The sequence below is a fragment of the Balaenoptera borealis genome (assembly GCF_965194805.1).
Source record: "Balaenoptera borealis genome assembly, chromosome: 3".
NCBI classification, from domain to species: domain Eukaryota; kingdom Metazoa; phylum Chordata; class Mammalia; order Artiodactyla; family Balaenopteridae; genus Balaenoptera; species Balaenoptera borealis.
The window spans coordinates 83,419,857-83,437,703 of NC_138866.1; the positions used below are offsets into that span (position 1 = coordinate 83,419,857).

At 56.6% G+C, this 17,847-nt stretch overlaps 2 protein-coding genes across 14 annotated transcripts; one reads left to right on the plus strand and one right to left on the minus strand.

Moving 5' to 3' along the window:
• Positions 1-9: 9 nt before the first annotated feature.
• On the plus strand, positions 10-3,318 carry INAFM2 (InaF motif containing 2). Its single transcript, XM_082385945.1, has one exon. The coding sequence runs from the start codon at positions 646-648 to the stop codon at positions 1,108-1,110; it is 465 nt and encodes a 154-aa protein (XP_082242071.1). The 5' UTR covers positions 10-645; the 3' UTR covers positions 1,111-3,318.
• Positions 3,319-8,152: 4,834 nt separating this feature from the next.
• On the minus strand, positions 8,153-17,225 carry CCDC9B (coiled-coil domain containing 9B). 13 transcript variants are annotated; one of them, XM_082385943.1, is made up of 11 exons: positions 17,068-17,225; positions 16,142-16,255; positions 15,760-15,858; positions 15,004-15,159; positions 14,784-14,909; positions 13,910-14,109; positions 13,526-13,584; positions 12,913-12,966; positions 12,714-12,813; positions 12,090-12,132; positions 8,153-12,005 (listed from the first exon to the last, which is right to left on the minus strand). In XM_082385943.1, exons 1-11 carry the CDS (start codon positions 17,077-17,079, stop codon positions 11,460-11,462), a joined length of 1,509 nt encoding a protein of 502 aa, XP_082242069.1. In that variant the 5' UTR covers positions 17,080-17,225; the 3' UTR covers positions 8,153-11,459. The 13 variants fall into 13 exon arrangements, 11 of the variants coding, with proteins under 11 accessions (XP_082242069.1, XP_082242068.1, XP_082242066.1 ...); XM_082385942.1 differs by having other exon boundaries at positions 15,751-15,858; XM_082385940.1 differs by lacking the exon at positions 17,068-17,225 and adding an exon at positions 16,350-17,020.
• Between the last annotated feature and the right edge of the window lie 622 nt (positions 17,226-17,847).

Here is a 17,847-nt window from a genome sequence, read left to right on the forward strand (position 1 = left end):
TCCGCCCCAAAGGACGCCGTTCCCCTTTTAAAGAAGCGCCCCGGGCTGCCACCCTCGCCGCGCGAGCCCGTAAGGGGCTGCGGCGACGTTGCCCTTTTAAGAGCCAGCCTCCGTTAACTCTCTCTTAACGGGGCGTCCCTGTGGGGCTTGCGGCGCCCGCCTGCAGCCCGCCTCCCCGCGCGGCACTTCCGGACCCCGCCGTCGCCCTTTTAAGAGGCAGCCCCCAGCAGCGCCCTCTCCCGCCCCTTGTTGCGGGCGCGAGAGGCGGGGGAGCCGGGCAGGAGAGGAGAGCGCTGTCCGCGCGGCCACTGGAGACCGGGCGGCCGGCGGCCGGGCAGGCGGCGGCGGCGGCGGATGGGGACTCGGAGCCGGGCGACTGTGGCGGCTGTGGCTGTGGCGGCGGCGGGGAAGCAGCTGACGGGCCGGCGGCGGCGGCGGCGCTGGCGGCGGTGACTGGTCCAGGCCCCGGCGGCGGCTGCAGCGACGCGGTGGCGGGCTGCGGGCTGGCGGCGTGAGGAGCGGCGGCGGAGAGCCGAGTGGCCGGGAACCGAGGGCACCGGGCCGCCCCTTGCCCAGTCCTTGCAGGCCGCCAGGCCCCCTCCAGCCGGGGCCGTGGAGCACCGGGGCAAAGGCCGGGGCCCTCCCATGAAGGAGCGCGACGCGGCCCCGGCCGAGCGGGGCAAGCCGGCCACCTACACCGGGGACAAGAAGGCGAAGATGGCGGCCAAGACCAACAAGAAGTGGGTCCGACTCGCCACCGTGTTCGCTTACGTGCTCTCCGTGTCGCTGGCCGCCATCGTGCTCGCCGTCTACTACAGCCTCATCTGGCAGCCGGTGGGCGCCGGGACCTCGGGAGGAGCCGCCGGCCCGCCCCCCGGCGGCTCCAACGCCACCGGCCCGTCCGGGACTTCAGGGGCGGCGGCTGCGGCGGGGCCCAACACCACGGGGTCGTCCCGCCGCGAGGCGCCGCGCGCCGCGCCCCCGCTGCAGGCGGCGCGGCCCGTGTCTCCTGAGCCTTCTGCCGACAGCCCCCTGGCCGGGCCGCTGGAGCAGCCGCAGGGGGCCGAGGAGGACGAGAAGGAAGCGGCGGCGGCGCCCGGGAGTCGTTGAACCCCTCCGTGCCAGGGGTGGCCGGAAACCATCCTCCCCAAGCCCGGAGGCAGGACTTTGCAGCAGGACCGGGCGGGGAGCCCGCGGTAGTGACCCCCACGGGAGTGAACGCCTCCCTTCCCCCGACGATCGCGCGCTCGCCACAGGGGCGAGGGGCCTGAAGCCGGATCTTCAGCCAAGGGACCACGATTCTCCGGGGGTTCGGGGTTTTGTCTTCCTAGGACCGTGCTGCGCCAGGGCCCTGAGCCATAAGGGGGATGGGGGGAGGGGTGGGGAGATCCCAGCACCGAACCCTTCTGCGCCGCTAGCTCTTCGGTATCTTACGGGGAGGGGTGACTCGGGCTTTCCCCCAAGACTCAGGGGAAGGAGGGAGCTGTAGGGGCTCTTCTTTAATAAGCCGAAGCTCTCGCAAGGAGGAGGGCACCAAAAGTAGTGGAGCTCAGGTACGTCAACCTAGTTGCAGTGGCCACAGATGCATTTAATTTATAGATCCCTGTATATAGTTGTTGACATATGCACTAGAAGCTATAATGACATAGAACTACATGTATTCTCCCACACCCTGGGTAGCTACTGACTGATGGATGGGGCTAAGCAAGGGCTATTCGCTGGCCCCCAAAGTGCAGCTAGCCAGAAGGGCACAAACACTTTTTTCATTACCCGCTCTTTCCCCTTTTCCCCCTCCTAGTTCAGAAAGATAGATTTATGACACGTTAGGGTTAGACAGGACAAAAGTATAATCATTCTTAAACTTGTTGAAAGGACAGTGGAAAACCTTTGGAGAAGTAGAAGCAGTTCAGGGAGGGTGGGGAATGTACTGATCCCCTGCTCTCCTCTTCCCACCTTAGTGCCGCCACCTAAGAGGCTTTGTGTTGCAGCCCTGAGTATCTGGATATGGGCCAGGGAAGAAGGAAGGGAAAAAGCAATGCCTCTGTGCTTCACCCCTTGGCCTTCTCACAGAGTTCTTTTAGGAAGAGCAAGCTTTTGTAAGTAGAGTGGCTCACAAGTGTTTCATCTTTTTTTTTTTCCTGCTCTTCAAGATCTGGTCTTGTTCCAGTAATCACCTTCACCTTCCCTCTTCCCTGAGCCTGTAGTGACAGTGTAGCCCTGTGATTAGGACGAAATCTGTTGTGAAACCAGAGCTTTGAGCACGCCCTCTGGTTATGAGTTGTACTCTGGGACGCAAAAGGCCGAAAGGTGGGCTTCAACCTCAGGATTGTGTTTGGATAGCCAGATAATAGACCAGCCGTAGGAAGGTTAAATTGGCTTGTCTTTACCTCTCCTGATAAGCTCTACTTATATGCAGCCTATACTTTTATTGAGATGAGAAACATCGAGTGAAATGACATATGTAGAGCTAGCTCTGGGGCAGCAAGAATTATACATCCTCAATTTGAATTCCGTTTCCTTCCGCCACTTGCTTTTAGGCAGTTGAGTGTGGGTAGTGACAAGATATCAAACCCCTTCGTGTTTCCTTTTTGGGAAATGAGGCACTTTAAAACAATGACAACAACAACAACTTATCCACCTGAGTCCTGAAACAATTTGTCTCTCCAGTTTTCTGGCTTACACTCCAGTTAGCTCTGATCCAAGTTTACAGGACAACAGCCTTGCTTTAAGCCATGTCCTGGTGTGGGCAAGATAATAGCAGCTGAGCTATCATAGCCTAGGGGCAGGCTGGTAGCACCCCCAAGGTGTCTTGGTTGAAGGAGATTTCTGAGCACTTGGGTCATTAGGAAGCCCTGAGGCCTTTTTAAATTTTTGGTGAGGGCCTGGGGGAAGAAACATAAAATGCCACTTTATAACTTAAATAATAGTCTGTAATTTATATTTACTGTGTGAATTTTTAGTCCTATATTTTAATAATTTGTAAATCAATCTCTTATTCCAAGAATCCTTTGAACTTGCAAGAGAACATCTGGGAGTCTAATCCCCTGTCCCCATCCTGACCCCTGCACTCTGGACTGTTTAATCCACTTTGGGATGGATCAGAGTCTAGAGAAACCACTCGTGGGTCCAGCTGCTGGTCTCCTGACTCTCTAATGCCTTCACTGGAATTGGGACATTAGCTCCAGCTCTAGCTGTGAGCGTGACCAGAGACATTATTTATAATTCAGCCATTTAAGATATACCTGTACTCAAAAAGTCCTGTATATTTTTTAAAAGTTTTATTTTTCAGGTGAACAAAAATACATTCTAAGAACTCTACGTCAGCCTGTGTAAGTTGATCATTTCTCTTTTCATGCTTCTTGGGGAAGGAGTAGAGGTTGGAAGAGGCAATGGTCTAAGGTGTGGTGGACGGGTGGTAATGAATAGGTGTAGGAGGAAAAAGCAATTGCTCTAATGTTCTCTGTGCCTGATGGTTTGACCAAATTGAAGGGTGGCAGGAATCCATCTTAGTCGGGAAGCAGTCACGGGGTTGGAAGAACAGTGATATCTAGCTCAGCTACCTTTTGCCAACCCTAAAATGGTTGGAAAAAAGTTCTGCTTTTAAAGGACTCTGAGCAGCTGCCCAGCTGAGGAAGCTAAGGGACCAGTAAGCACGCAGATTAAGAATTATTATAAACATTGAGCTGGCTGAGAACTGAGCTGAGGTGAGGATCAGCCGCCTGATAACATCACTGTTCTCACCCTTAAACCACTGGCCCCTAGAAAGCTCAAGAAGTGCTAATACTGGGGGAGACGAATGGATGTGTCTGCAGTGGTTGGACAGAGCTTTGTCTACAGTGGAGGAGGTGAGAGAGCCACAGGGCAGAGAGAAGGTGTAGGTTGCTTCAAAGGTGAGGCTTTTTCTTCCCTAGAGCAAACAATAAAAGACATGTGGGTGGAAAGCACAAATATAAGGGATTAGTTGTGCTGCAAAATACACAGCAAGCAATTGAGCTCAGCTCATTATTAGACAATGTTGCCCAGTGCGAAACCGAGTGAGATGCCAGTGTCGGTGGGGCCCCCTGAGGCCTGTACTTCTCCGGAGCTGTTGGGGGGTGGCTGCTGTGCTTTTACATCACCTTGTGGTCCGCAGGGGAGCATGGAAAAAGTCCACCCTTCTTTTATTTCCCTCTTGAGCCCACACAATGGCTTTCTGTGAGAGGGCTTGGTAAGGCAGAGCAGAAGGGGAGTGAGTTTCCAAAGTTCTTCAAGCCAGCCCCTCCTTTCTGTAGACGGGGACATGTGGCTTCTGCAGTTGCACACGGCTTCACACGTTGGGCACATAGAGCAGTGTGTGCAGCAGGAGCCTGCTGGCCAATGCGAAGGTCACTGTTCCACCAGAACAGGGCCTGGTGGCAGGGAGCAGCGGTTGGAATAGCTTTATTTTCAAGGGTTAGAAATTAGCTGCAAAATTGTCCGTCAGGTTTTGAGCCGGGAAGGAGAGGTCTGGGCAAAGGGGGATTATTTTCCTTTAACTGCTTTGCACTGGGACTACCTGGATCATTTCTAGGTGTTTGCTTATGTTAGAAGTGACCGTGTGCGTTTATTTCTCGACAGCCTGCATTTGATGAAATAATCCTCTTTCGAAAGTGTAGTTCTGGAGGGTGAGGGGTGAGGAGTTTGCTAAGCCATTTAGACTGGGCTTGTGTGGGTATCATTTCTTTCCCCCACTGTGCTGAGGAAGTGTTTCTCTGAAGTTTCCGGCATAAGAAACATTTTTCTTCCTAACAGCTCGAGATTCCTACACATATGAGACCACAGCTTTGGAATTTTTTCTGTCTACCTTGTTTTTTGGTTTTCACTAGGGAATCCTAAGATAGTGTGTTCTTTCGTTGAGTATTTATATCCTGTTTTGAAATGCTGAGTGGAGAGCATCTACTTGTTTCTACATGTTTCTTTAAGGGGAACTGAAAGGTCAGGTCCCGAGCTTTAGGACTACCACAGCTATTTAAAAGGGATAATAATTGCCCTCCCCTTCCTGTCTGCAGAGAATGGTGGTATTTCTGGAATTGCAGTGCAGTAACAAAAGGGCCACAGCTGTACTTTTTGTCGTCTCCCTCGGTGGAGGGAGGGAGCACAGTGGCCTTGCTCGTTTCAGAGGACCAGCACTAAGCTCAGTGCCTGGCCCTGTTGACCACCTGGTTGATCACCGCGTTGGATAGCATTGGCCCTGGAGTCATCGTGGTGTCACTGTCGTGATCCATTCGCGTATCCACAGCCGAGAATCTTGGTTCAGGGGAGTGAATTGCTAGCTCACAGCTGCACTGGCCGTTCTGGCCGCGGTTTCTTCACTGCCAGGTTGAGGGGCTTGGGCTTGGCCTGCCTGTTCTTGCCAGGCGCCAGGAGCCCACAGCTGTATTCCATGTGGTGCTTCAAGGAGGCAACAGAGAATACGTAACCCATTCATTGTCTCCTTTGTCCTGGCCCTGTGGCCAATCTTGAGCTATAAAAATATCTGCTCTATCAACAGTTTTTTGGTCGCATCTGTTTTACTTGCTGACATAACATGTAGGTTTCTGCTGCCAGAAAACCTGTGTTACGCTCTTTGTTTCCTCCAGTAGCTAATTTAAAAATACAAAGATGAAATCTTTTTTTTTAACCACACTCCCAGACTCTACCAGGCTGTCTGTCCTAAGCGCAGAAACAGCCATGGCTCCCAGTGGCTCACAGTGTACTTGAGCCACCTGGTCAGTAAGGAGCGCCTGAGCCAAACCAGCTTCCCTGTGCCCCAGTGCAGCTGTGAGCTAGCAATTCACTCCCCTGAACCAAGATTCTCGGCTGTGGATACACAAGTAGATCATGACAGTGACACCACGATGACTCCAGGGCCAATGCTAAAAATATTTCTTATGCCAGAAACTAAAGAGAAACACTTCCTCAGCACAGTGGGGGAAAGAAATGATACCCAGACAAGCCCAGTCTAAATGGCTTACCAACAAGAATCTACCCTTGTTACTTCCCTGTTTCCTTAACTTCAGTAATCTGTTTTTACAATAGCTCATCAGTTAATCAGCAGTAACATTCTAACTCTCCTTAGAACATTTTCCATAAACCACTACCATTATTTCAAGAACTATTTATTTATCGCCTACAGTGTGCGAAGTGAGCCTCAAAAGTCCCCAAACCAACTTGTCCAAAAAAGCAGTTGCTGGTTACCAAGGATTTCCTTTTACCTCTACCTCTCTGTGCTACCTCCACGCTCAGAGGATGAGTTGAGGTCTCCCCCGGCCTGTGCTGGAGGCCACCTGTCCCTTCAGCTCCCTGCTAGTGGGCAGTGCTGAGTCACAGCAGCCAGTCTCTGAGCTGCAGGCAGCTCACATGTCACAAGGATCTGTGTTGGGCAGGCAGTGTGCTCTTGGGAGGGACCCCTGAACTGGAAGACAGGCAGCCTACAGACTCAGCGGTGGCATTGGTTATCGCCCTTGACCTCTCTCTTTCCTCCTAACCAACTGAGAATTCATGAGAGCAAATGGAGCTAACAGGTGTGACAGGGCTTCGAGATCTTGGGAATAAAAGTACAGTATACTCACATGAGGTAATTAATATATTTTCAAGGGAGGGACTGTCCCTTCGGGCAAAAATGATGCATGGAAAGAAATGTGAAGGGGCAGGGAGTAAACATTACACCAGTGCCCAGACCACCAGCATCAGCATCACCTGGGAACTTGTTAGCAACGCCATGTCTTAGGCCCCATCCCATACCGACTGAATGAGAAATTCAGGAGGAGGAGCTCCGCGCTGTGTTAACTAGCCTTCCGGGTATTTCGGACACACGCTAAAATGTGAGAAGCACTGGCCCAGCCTTTCCCTCTGATTCAGTAACTTGGGGTTAGGGTATTACTGTTTGAACAGATGGTTATCCAAAGGTGACTTTTGACCCTCTTTCTTGGTTGAAGCCCGCTGCCCTGCTGAGGGAAGAGGAAACACTGTGTCCCTAGAGTTTTAAAAGGGAAAAAGCCTTCATTGTTGGTTATTCTTGAAGGTTGGAGGAGAGCTTGCCCTGGAGAGCTTGTTAAGAAGGAGGCAGGCCTGAAAGAGTCCTCCCTCCCCCTCCCACAAAGGTACTGATGTGTTTGCCTCACCTCCTGTCTTGGGGCCTGCAGCTCCTCCAGCCAGTCCTTAAAAGGAGTAGTGGGTGCCACATTTGTCCTTTCTGGTGCCAGGTCTGTGCTATTTCACTTCCCCGGCGTCAAGTGGATGCTTAATGAGAGGCCGTGACGTAGGCCGGCAGACTTGCTGAGAGAAAGCAGCCTTCGTCTGTGCCTTACGCGGCTTCTCTCATTGCCTTCCCCAGCCTCGCCTTCTCCCCCTCCGTGGGGCTGTGGTCACCCTGTGTCAGCTCTTCCTCGTAAGCCCTGATATCCCTCACTCAGGAAGAGATGCTTGCGGGGTCTGTGGACACTGATAAATGACTTAAGAGGCAGAAGTGAAATGGTGCCTTTAGTTTCTCCTATTCCCTTGACCCCCCCCCGATTTAGTCCCCCAAATAAGAAGATATGGCCAAAGTGGGATTTTTGCCATTTCCTTTTTTCTTTTCAGGGGCCAGTGCCATCTTTTCCTGTTATTCCTGTCCCTGAGGCTAGGGTTTGGGGCTGGAGCTGACTGGTGGTCAAACCTTCCAAACTTGGGACTTGTTAGATAGCTGGGGATCCCCTGCTTCCAGGGATCCCCAATTACCCGTCTCTTGATTATAAGAAAATACTGGCATGCTGCTCCTTTGGGTGATAAAACTTTGGGAGGCATGGAGCAAATTCCACAAAGGAGTTTGTTTCTGGGGAGTGAGTTCCTGAGATTGCTATGATGTAAACAGAAGAAAAGAGGAAACACTCTGAGCTGCAAGAGGCAGTGTGCAAAGTCAGGGGGAAATGCTTAGGATATCCTTGTGATCCAGTGGGTGGGTGAGGGCAAAGAACATTCCCTGTAAGAGCAGAGTCACTTCATGATGCTTTTAACTCAGCCAGACTACCCCGGGGGATTAAAAGCAGCTCACTGTCCTAGAAGGCAGGGTAACATTTACAAACCATCCCTGTTTCCCTGAGAGTGTATTGACTCCAGTGACCATGAGACTAAAAGAGAAGACAGTGGAAAAGATAGAAAACCAAGCAGACAGAGATCACAACAAATAGCTACTTTATTTACTCGACAAATATTTACTGAGTGCCTTCTGTGTGCTACTGTGAATAGGGTGCCTACGGTGTGCCAGGTATACTTTGCATATTCTCATCTTTAATTTTCTTAACAACCCTTCATCATAGGTATTGCTAGCTCCATTTTGCAGGCAAGAAAACTGAGGCTTTTAGACGTTAAAATTGACCAGAGTCATCCAGCTAGCAGGTGGCAGACCTAGGATTCAGATTCAGTCTCTCAGATTCCAAGGCCCATGTTTGTTCCACTCAACCGTGCTGCCTATCATCCCCAAAATACCTCCCTTACAATGTGGTCTGCTGCTCCCCTCTGTAAGGTGATATGGGCCAGGACAGAGATGCTTTCCACCTCTTCTGCCCTCCTTGTTTTGAGGCCTTAGGTAAAGCTGTCATCTCCCTGCTGGCTCCCTACTACCCACTGCACTCTCCCTTGTCAGTTCCTCCAGCTCTGTGCCTGGGATCCTGAAGCCGTGTCCCATGAAGAACTTCCCACCTTTGAGGAGCAGTCTTGTCTGTTGGTTGGAGAGGAGAAGGGAATCCAAGAAGAAGGCTCCCAGCCAGGCCTTTAACCAAAGGAGCCAGAAGGAAACAGAGCAGCCTTCCATGGCCCCGAGCTTTGTGGAGGGATGTCTACCCTTCCCTCCTGCTCCTTAGCTGGTTCCATCCTAGAGCAGGAGGGGTGGCCACAAGAGCTGCTGGTTCATTGCTCCTGAAGAAGGGCTCCCCTTTTTTGAGAAGAGTTTGGTGATACTTGCCTTGCACTACAGTCCTCCTGCAACGAAGACGTCCTGTGCCAGACTCCATTCTCTCCAAGCCCTAGTGACTCATTCCTGTGACATCCCTTTCTCCTAACATCCAGAAGGGAGAGAAGCCCTATTTCTCCATAGCCCTTTTGTCCAGCTTCCTCTCCTGCTTAGATCTTGCTGTGAGGCCTCAACCAGAGCTCTGCCCAAGTTCTACATCCCTATCCCATAGTCAAACATGCCTTGGCACAGACCCTTTAATGAAGGCACATCTATACAGTTGGGGGCACTGGGGGCTGGGGGAAGTTTGTGAATCTTAGAGTTCAAATTCTGGATCACAATTATTTGGGAGACATCTGAATTCGAGGCTGCCCGAACCTGCTCTACCCCAGCTCCATCCTTTGGGAGTCGTGAGTTCCAGAGCCAGTGCCATATTCCAAAGCCACGCACGTGTGACTGGAAGGCAAAAGGAAAACTTGAGCTTGGAATCTTTCACCCTTGCCTTTTCGTATCTCACAGGGGTCTTCTTCCCATATGCACAGAATGTTCCCAAGCCTTTCCAAAATTCCTCTGATCAGTCCTCACCTCTTCCAACCCCCTTCACCTCATCCCGTTCCCAACCAGCTTTCTCACTCCCCACTACAGGAAGTTGACACCACCCACTCTCAAGCATCTACCCAATGCATCAGCGTCCCACCCAACTCTGAGGCCAGGAACCTCCCACTGGGCAGCGGCAGCCTGCCCCCATCCCCTACAGAGCCAGCAGCCAGCCCTTAGCGTCTAGAGTCTGTCTTTGCCCTTAGCCCTCCATACACTCTAGTCCAAACCCTTACTCTCACAGTGTGGTCCAGGAAGCAGCAGCAGAGGCGGCACTTGGAGCCTAGTAGAAATGCAAGCTCCCAGGCCCAACCCAGACCTCCCTAGTTAGAATCTGCATTACTCTGCACCTTAATGTGTGAGAGGCACTGCTCTAAACAATCTGATCTGCCAAAGAGACACCCCCTCCTCGTGCTTCCTCAATAGAGGGGGTGGAGAGCGGAGCAAGAGCCAGTGGGGAGGCCCAGCCCTCACACAGTTGAGCCACAGTTTAGGCCTCACTGACACTGGAGAGATGCTGGGGATGATCCGGACACTCCCTGGAGAACCCAGAGAGGCTGGTGAGGCCCAGGACCCTCAGCAGAGAGGAACAACCGTGGCAGAGCAATGTGGGGAGATCCAAGCAGGGGCTTGGGGGCAAAGGGTACACACCATGAGAAAGGGAGACGCGCCTGCCTTTGCGAGCAGCGGTGGGATGGTTCCCTCTGGGCTCCTACTACCATCCCCAGCCCCTGTCGGGCACCTGCAGCCAAGAACAGCTCCTGCTGCGCGGCCTGGGTCTGCCGGATGCAGGGGTTTCTTCCCTCCCTCTTGCTGGCAAAGTCACCATCGCCCACCGGCTGCATTGCTGGTAGTAGGTGCTCAGGAAATGTTTGTTGAATTGAGAAGAAGCCACAGCTTGTGCGGAGACGTGGGCCTCAGGGGAGGGACGGGAACGGAGACTAAGTAGGAAAGACAAGTCCTGGTGTCGTACTTAGCTGGAGTCGCTGTTTCTCTGCCTCTTGGGTCACTGCCTGAGACCTTGCTCCGGCGTGACACAGTGCAGGGAGGCGGTGGGAAGAGGAAGCTGGAGATGGCAGGAAACGACCCTGGGTGGCAGGCGCCCTCTGCCCCCGCTCAGGGCGCACTCCACGTCTGACCTGGGGGTGGGGGAGGAGGTCCCTGACGGTGGGCTCCCGCGCCTGCTGTGGGGAGAGGAAGCTGGCCCCTCCTTACTCCCCCCCCCCCGCCCCATTTCAGAGACTTTCCAGAGACCCTTCCTTTCACAGAGGAGACCTGAGCTCTGCTCTTCTGTCCCCAGCTCTGTCCCTGCTGGCTGTGGCCTCCCTTTCTCTGGGCCTCAGCCTCCTCTTCCAGGAGGCTGAGGCCCAGGGAAAGGCAGGAGGCTGCCAGCTGCTTGTGAGATTCCCAGGTTGGCCATCCTGTGAGTCTTGGACTGTGATTCACCTGGGTGCAAGGCAGGGGTGTAGGAAGGGGCCCGAGCCTGGGCTGGCCATGCCAGCTGCTGAGGCTGCCTGTACCTGAGGAGCCAGGAGCCGGCAGCCTGAGAGGGAGGCCAGGCCCTGGGGGTGATGGAAGCCAGGAGAGCCAGGTGCTGAGTGCTTCCAAGCCTTGTCCTCTCGCCATGGTCAGGGAGCTTGTGGCCTGGGCAGCAGTAGGCTTGGGACAGGGCTTGCCAGCCTCACAGACCAGGTGTGGCGTGGGGATACACCAGGGGCCCTACCTGCAGGTGAGAGCACACACGTGCACAGGGGGGTGCCCGTGAGGTGCAGGGGTTGGCTCCTTGCCTTCACAGTGTCACTCCACCGGAGAGTCTGCCAAACTGCTCAGCCAGGCTGCCACAGCCGCCAGCCACCGCACGCCCAGAGCTCAAAGACTCGACAGTGTCTTCCCTCCTCCCCTCCCCAGCCCGGCCGCCTGCTCCCGAGAGCTTTGCTCAGCATCTTCTTGCAGGGGCAGGACCCCCTGTCCTGCTCCTCATACCTCCTGCGCCCCTCGCCCTTTGGCTGCCTCCTCTGGGGGGTCTGCTTCGAGGTGCCAGGACCTGCTGGGCCCCAGCCTTGCCAGGCCTGTCTTCTCTGGGTTCCAGGGGCCCTGCCTCTTTGGGGGACCCAGAACAAGTCTGGGCTTCTGGCTCAGCCTGGGGCTCGGTCCACCCCAGGGGCTGCTCGTGACCCTCCAGCCAGGACACAGGGCTCTCCTGGGTCCCAGGCCTTGGACTGAGCACACACGTGCCCTCCCCGGGCCCAGGGCTACTGGCACATCCTAGAGAGAGGTCGAGGGGAAGCAAGTCCGTGTTTTGTGGAGAGCCAGGCTCGGGACTGGCTGTCGAAGCTCCTGACTCCTCTTTTGGCTCCTCTGGCGACGCTGATGCTGGAGCTGGGCTGGTTGCTGGGACACTCATGGGTCCGCCCGGCTCCATCCTGCTCGGAGTCTGCGCATGTTCCTTCTCATTTGGAGTCCTTCTGGTGCTTGGGCTTCCCTGACAACAGGAGGTTGGCTCTGCTGGTTGGTGAATTCAGGGCTTATGTCCCTAGCCCGCCCCATCCTATGCCCAAGTACCCACCTCCTGGCTCTCCAGCTCCTCCTTGCTTCCCTTCATTTCCCACCTGCAGAAACACAGAACATGGCAGGCCCCACTACTACCCATCCCACTTCACGTCACCTGCTCCGTAGCCAGCAGCCCATGTCTTCCAGGGAGAAGCGAGAGCCCAAGGGTCTCAGAGGAACCTCAGAGCCAGGACGAGGCTCCAGGATGCTTCCCTTCCAGCCCAACCTTCCTCCCCAAACCCAGCCACTTCCTCTGAGCACCGCCCACCGTGGCCCCGTTGCAGGTCCCCAACTGCTGTTTATGGCCAAGCCTGCAGCACCTTTTCTGTGGGGACTCCGTGCGTGTCCCGGCCTGCGCTGCCTGGGAAAGGCGCGCCTGACTTCCCAGGGGAAGGTAACTGCTGTAATTACCACCAGCCTCCCTGGACACCAGGCTCTTGCTGCTGCTGCCTTTGCTGATGGCCTCTCCCCGCATCTCATTAACCTGCCACAAGGCAGCAGTCAGCCAAGAGGCAGAGGCCCCGGGGGCTGGAGCAGGCACCTGGGCCAGTGCTGGGCCTGACCTCCCAGGGGCAGGGGAGGGCCAGGAAATTAGGGAGCCCAGATGCCTCCCTCGATTTTGCTCCCTGCCACATGTTACCTGCGGGCCCTGCCAGTCAGCCTCTCTGTCCCCCGAGCTTTGCTGCGTGTGGCCAGCGCCACCAGAGGTCTGCTGGGTTGCCCACCCTGAGTAGTACCGCCTGTAAGAGATGGTCCACAAATCAGGAGAGAAGAGGCCCATAGCAGCCCAGCTCCTTCACCAGCACGTGGGACCTGCTCCTCGTCCTGTCCCAACTCACCTTTGCCATCAGGGGGCAACGGTGGGGGCTGTAGCTTTCGGTGGCCCCTGGGGCCTAAGTGGAAAAAGGAAATGGGGAAAGGGTGGGTGTCACAAAAGACCCAAAGCAGGAACATCAGTTCTTTCGGGACTGGGAAGCTGCCAGCTGTGAGTGTTCTGGCTCCCAAAAAAGAGCCCTGGCCTGGGGGTCAGGGGAGCTGTATCCCTGTGCTCGCTGTGTCACTCCTGACTAGGTGACCGGCAGAGCCTCTCCAGCCTCAAGCTCCCTTGTGTGTAATATGAGGGGCCAGCGACGCAAAGTTCTGTTCCTATAACAGGCGAGGGGCAGCTGCCGCCCACGAGGGACCAACACCTCAAAAGGACACCAGCGCTGACTTCCTGGTGAGTCCTTCTCCCCAGACCTTCTGGGGTCAGAATCCAGGACAGGGGCTGTGGGTTCGGAGGATGGGAAGGGAGGTCATGGTGCCCTCCTCTGATAGGGAGGGAGAGGAAGGAAGATGTCCTTCCATGCTTCCTTCCAGCTCTGAAAATAAGTGGTAAACCAAGAGACAGGGAACAGAGAGGAAGCGGGGGCAAGGGGTGAAAAAATCCAGGAGGGGTGGGTGTTGGCTCACCCCTCGTGCTGCCCACCCTGGCCGGGCCCTCTTCCCGAGGCTTGCTGGAGTCCTGTGGCCTGCGTTGCAGAGAGAGGGAGTCAGGCTGGCTGCTGGCAGGGAGCACAGAGGCTGCAAGGCTGCTGGTGGGCCGACACCTCCTGCCCCAGTCCCAGCCCCAAGCCCAGCCACGGAACCAAGGACAGCATGGAGAGGGTGGGCCCGAGAAAGATGGGAAACACAGTGCCCACACACAGCCCTGAGCCCAGGGTCCGAACAGAGGGTCAGGCAGAGCCTCACCACCCTGGGGAGGGTCCCAGCAGCCCTCCAAGAGACACCCACAGTTAGCCCGACTCAGCCCCACAAGCATGTCAACGCAGCAGGATGCCCAGCCCTGCCACCCACGTGGGCTTGGCTTTGTCCAGGTCCCACGGGCGGCGCCAGTCACCCTGTGCGTCTCTGTGCCGCGCCAGGCGGGCCAGGTCGATCTGCTCTCGCTCCTGCTTCCACTGGGCGTAGTCCCAGCCCACCTCCGGGGGGCCCCCCACTGGCCTGCGGGGAGCTGGGCCTGGGACCAGGCCTGGACTCTGGGGCTCCCGGACACCCTGCAGGGAGAAGACACAAAGCACCATGGGGTCGAAGCAGAAAGAGCCCTGAGCTTGGCATGGGGATCCAGAGTCTACTAACCCCTTCCTCTCTCAAGGTCTTGAGGTCCCCCCACCAAAAAAATTAGATCCATTCCATCTCTAACATGCTGTTTGCTATAGACACGGTTTCCGTCCACGCGTTAGTGGTGTCTTTTGGGCAAGTTACTTAACCTCTCTGTGTGTCATTTCCTCATCTGTAAAATGGGGGTAATAACAGCATCTATCCACAGAGTTGTTGCTGGGGTGTGTGGTCAGGTGCAGGCAGGGTGGAGAGGCACCCAGTGGCTGTGAGCGAGAGCCAAGACTAGGGGCTGCTGCCACCTAGAGGCCACACCTGGCACATGGCCAGTCTCTTACACCCTCCTGACGGACCTCCAGACACCCTGCCCCCGAGCTTGCTACCAGAGGTCCAGGCAGGGTAAGGGGCTAGGTCACACCCCTGGCTTACCCTGTCTCTCACTGCAAGACCCACGCAACGTGGAGACTGGCCAGAGAAAGGAAGGAGTGGGAAATTCTTGCAGGTCCTGCCTGGGCCACGTCCCCACGAATGGGGACATATGTGACTCAGCTTCTATGCCCCCCCCAAAAGGGGACCACCACATTCATGTCCCCAGCCCCTCTTGAAGAGCTACCTTCCGGGCAGAATCTGAGCTGATGGCCATCTGCATGGAGGGGCTCCGGCCCAAGCCCCCTCCAGGTGACCCTTCTGCCCCCTGGCTCCTTGCTCTGGTGGGCTTCTCACTTACGATCCGCTTGGCCTGGGGAAGGCGAGGATGGGCAGTGTGGCAGAGCCAGAGAAGAAGAGGCTGCCTTCCTGGTGCCCGGGCGTCCCCCACCAGCAGCACTGCTCACCTCGGCTTTGTTTTCCATGGTCACAGCCAGCTCCACCCGCTCCCCCAAGCAGAAGGCACCAGTGTGGGCCTCTGCCTCCTCATCCTCAAGCATCTCATTGGCTGCTCCAGGTCCAAGGGCGCTCCTTGCCCAGTTCCGGCTGACCACCCGCTTCCCCTGCAGAATGAGGGGCCGTGCCGTCAGGCCACATAGACGGCACTGGACAGAAGCTGGGGGTTGGGTCCTTTGGGTGGTTCCCCAGGCTGGGTTCCAGCCCTGGCCCTCCCTGGGATGCCCACAGAGGAGCTGACGCTGCGAGGCGTTCACATACCAGTGGCATTAGGTTATCCGGGCCTGGGGCCACCCAGGGGCCCAAGACTCCACAGTGGCCCATCATCTCTGAGCTGGGAAATCCAAAGCGCTCAGACAATGAGGCTCTGTCCCTCAGACGCTGTTCCTGGCATTCAGCCCCAACGTCTCTGTGCCCCTGGGGTTTGGGGTTTACGAGCGGCCTGTGCTTGGGGATACGGGTGCTGAGCTCTGGGGCTGGAAAAGGGCATGAAGAGGCTTCTATCTGGTCACCTTTCAGCTGTGGCTCTTTGGGGATGGGGGCCAGCAGTGGCCTGGGCTGCATGAGGTTGGGAGCTGGTAGGTATGCCCCAGAATGTAAGCGGGAGAAGCAGAGGAGCGGGGGCAGCTGTGCTCCCCTGGCACGGGCTGGGCCTCCACCTCCTTGCCACCCCACCCTGTCTGCCGGGTGGGTCTTACTCCAGGAACCTGGCTGATGGTGACAGTGAGGCCGTCAGGACGGAGGAGCTCCGGCGTGGTCCCAGCCATGCCCCCCTGCTCTGCCTGCCGACGGTCTTCCTGGATCTCCTGTGGGAGGGCCCGGGGTCAGCACAGGCCATGGCCCCCCAGGTGCACAGAGACACAGATGTCAACAGGCCTACACAGAGAGACACCAGTGGGACACCAGGGGGCAGAGGCACTACATCACAGAGTCCCCAGGACCCTCACAGAGCCCCTGAGATGGAACACACCCAACCTAACCCTGGTCCCAGGCCCAGAGCCTGCAGGGAGAGACAACCATTCAGGGTCTGCAGATCGGGCAGGGAGTGCCAACCCGGTCAGTCCTCCCGGCCCATCACAGCCCACTCACCTGGTACCTGCGCAGTAAGGCCTGGTTCTTCTTGCGAAGGGCAACGATCCTCCTGTCCAGCTCTGCATCCTTCTCCTCCTGCCTGCTCACTGGGGACTCGGCCCCATGAGGCCCCTGCAGAGGCCAGGGGGCCCAAGCTCCTGACTGCTGGGCCCATCCCTTACCAGTTCCTCGACTTTCACATTCGCCCACTCTACCATGTTCTTACCACCCAAGGAGCAGACTCCAGGCCCAGAGTGAGGGTCACGTGGGGAGATGGCCCATGGAAGGGCCCCAGCCCCACCCCGCTGGCCTCTCTGCCCATCTTCCTGCCACCTCCGCGGCCCAGGCCGGGGCCTCATACCCAGGCCTGCAGCTCCCAGCAGTGGCTGCCCCTCCCCCCGGCTCTCCAGGGAGCTCCAATGCCGAGCAGAGCCTGGAATGGGAGTTATAAATGGCTCTGGCAGCGGAACCTGCCGTGACTGGGAAGTTGCCAGGGTATTCAGGAGGTCGAGGGGGGGTTGTTTGGCTCCCAGGCCAAGAACCACGGTGAAAAGAGAGGCCCCTGCTCTGTCCTCGGCTCCCAGGCCCTGGACCCCACTCCCCAAACCTGTGCCCAGCCTGTGGGAAACAGCCACTCCCACAGGCCCAGCCTCTCCAGGCCCTGAGCTGCCGGCAGTCAGTCGGGGCAGGAAAGAGCCAGCTCTGAGGGCAGGCCCAGCGGGGGAGCCAGCCGGGGCACACTGTGCCTCAGCACCGAGATCCCCGAGTCCCTCCTTCTCTGGCTGCAGGGACCCCGTTGTGGCCGATGCCCCTACCCAGCCCCCCACCGGCATAGGCACAGCCCTCTTCCTCCCAGGCCCAGCTGCCCCCAGCTGCCCCCAGAGTGTGGCCGCCTGGTGTCCCAGCCCCAAGAAGCCCCCCGCCGAAGGCAAGGTGCCACTCACAGCCGAGTGCATGGCAACAGCAGGCACCGAGAGATTTCCAGAGCAGCCCTGGGGGAGCCAGAGCAGGAGGGAAGCTGGAGCCACCGGAGCCGGGCCTCTGCCGGCCTCTCCCTGCCGGCTTCACCGCCCAGCACACGAGATCATGTTGTGATTACAAAAGACTCCTCTGGGCTCCCAGCCAGGAACGCCGTGGCCACCGCCCTCACCATCCACCCTCAGAGGGCGAGGATCAGGGCCCCGGCAGCCAGCTGGCCCTGCCCAGCCCCTCTCCCTGCCCTGCCCCGGCACCCCCAGATGGACCGGCAGGGACTTCTCCCTGGAGGGTTGAGTGCACACAGGGGGCCCTATGCTCCAGTGGGACCCCAGCCTGGCCTGCCTGCAGGCAGATGGACAGCCAAGTAGCCCTCTGGCCCTCCCATTAGTAGAGAAAGACCTATAGCCCAGCCCACTGTGCTCCCTGGTCCAAGGGGCCCAACTCAAATGAGCGTCCCCTGTTCCCTCGCTCTCCTCATCAGTTCTGGTTTAAGTAATTCGAAGGGATTAAGAAGCTCCCCTCCCCTAGGCCACCAAGTACTACCACACACCTAAAATAACACCATTTGTCATTCATTCCTTTAGGTTCAACATTGTCTTCCCTGTATTTTCTTTATATATATATATATTTTTTTTTTTTTTTTTAATATTTATTTCACCTATTTTTTATTTTTGGCTGCGTTGGGTCTTCGTTGCTGGGCGCTGGCTTTCTCTAGTTGCAGCAAGCGGGGGCTACTCTTTGTTGCG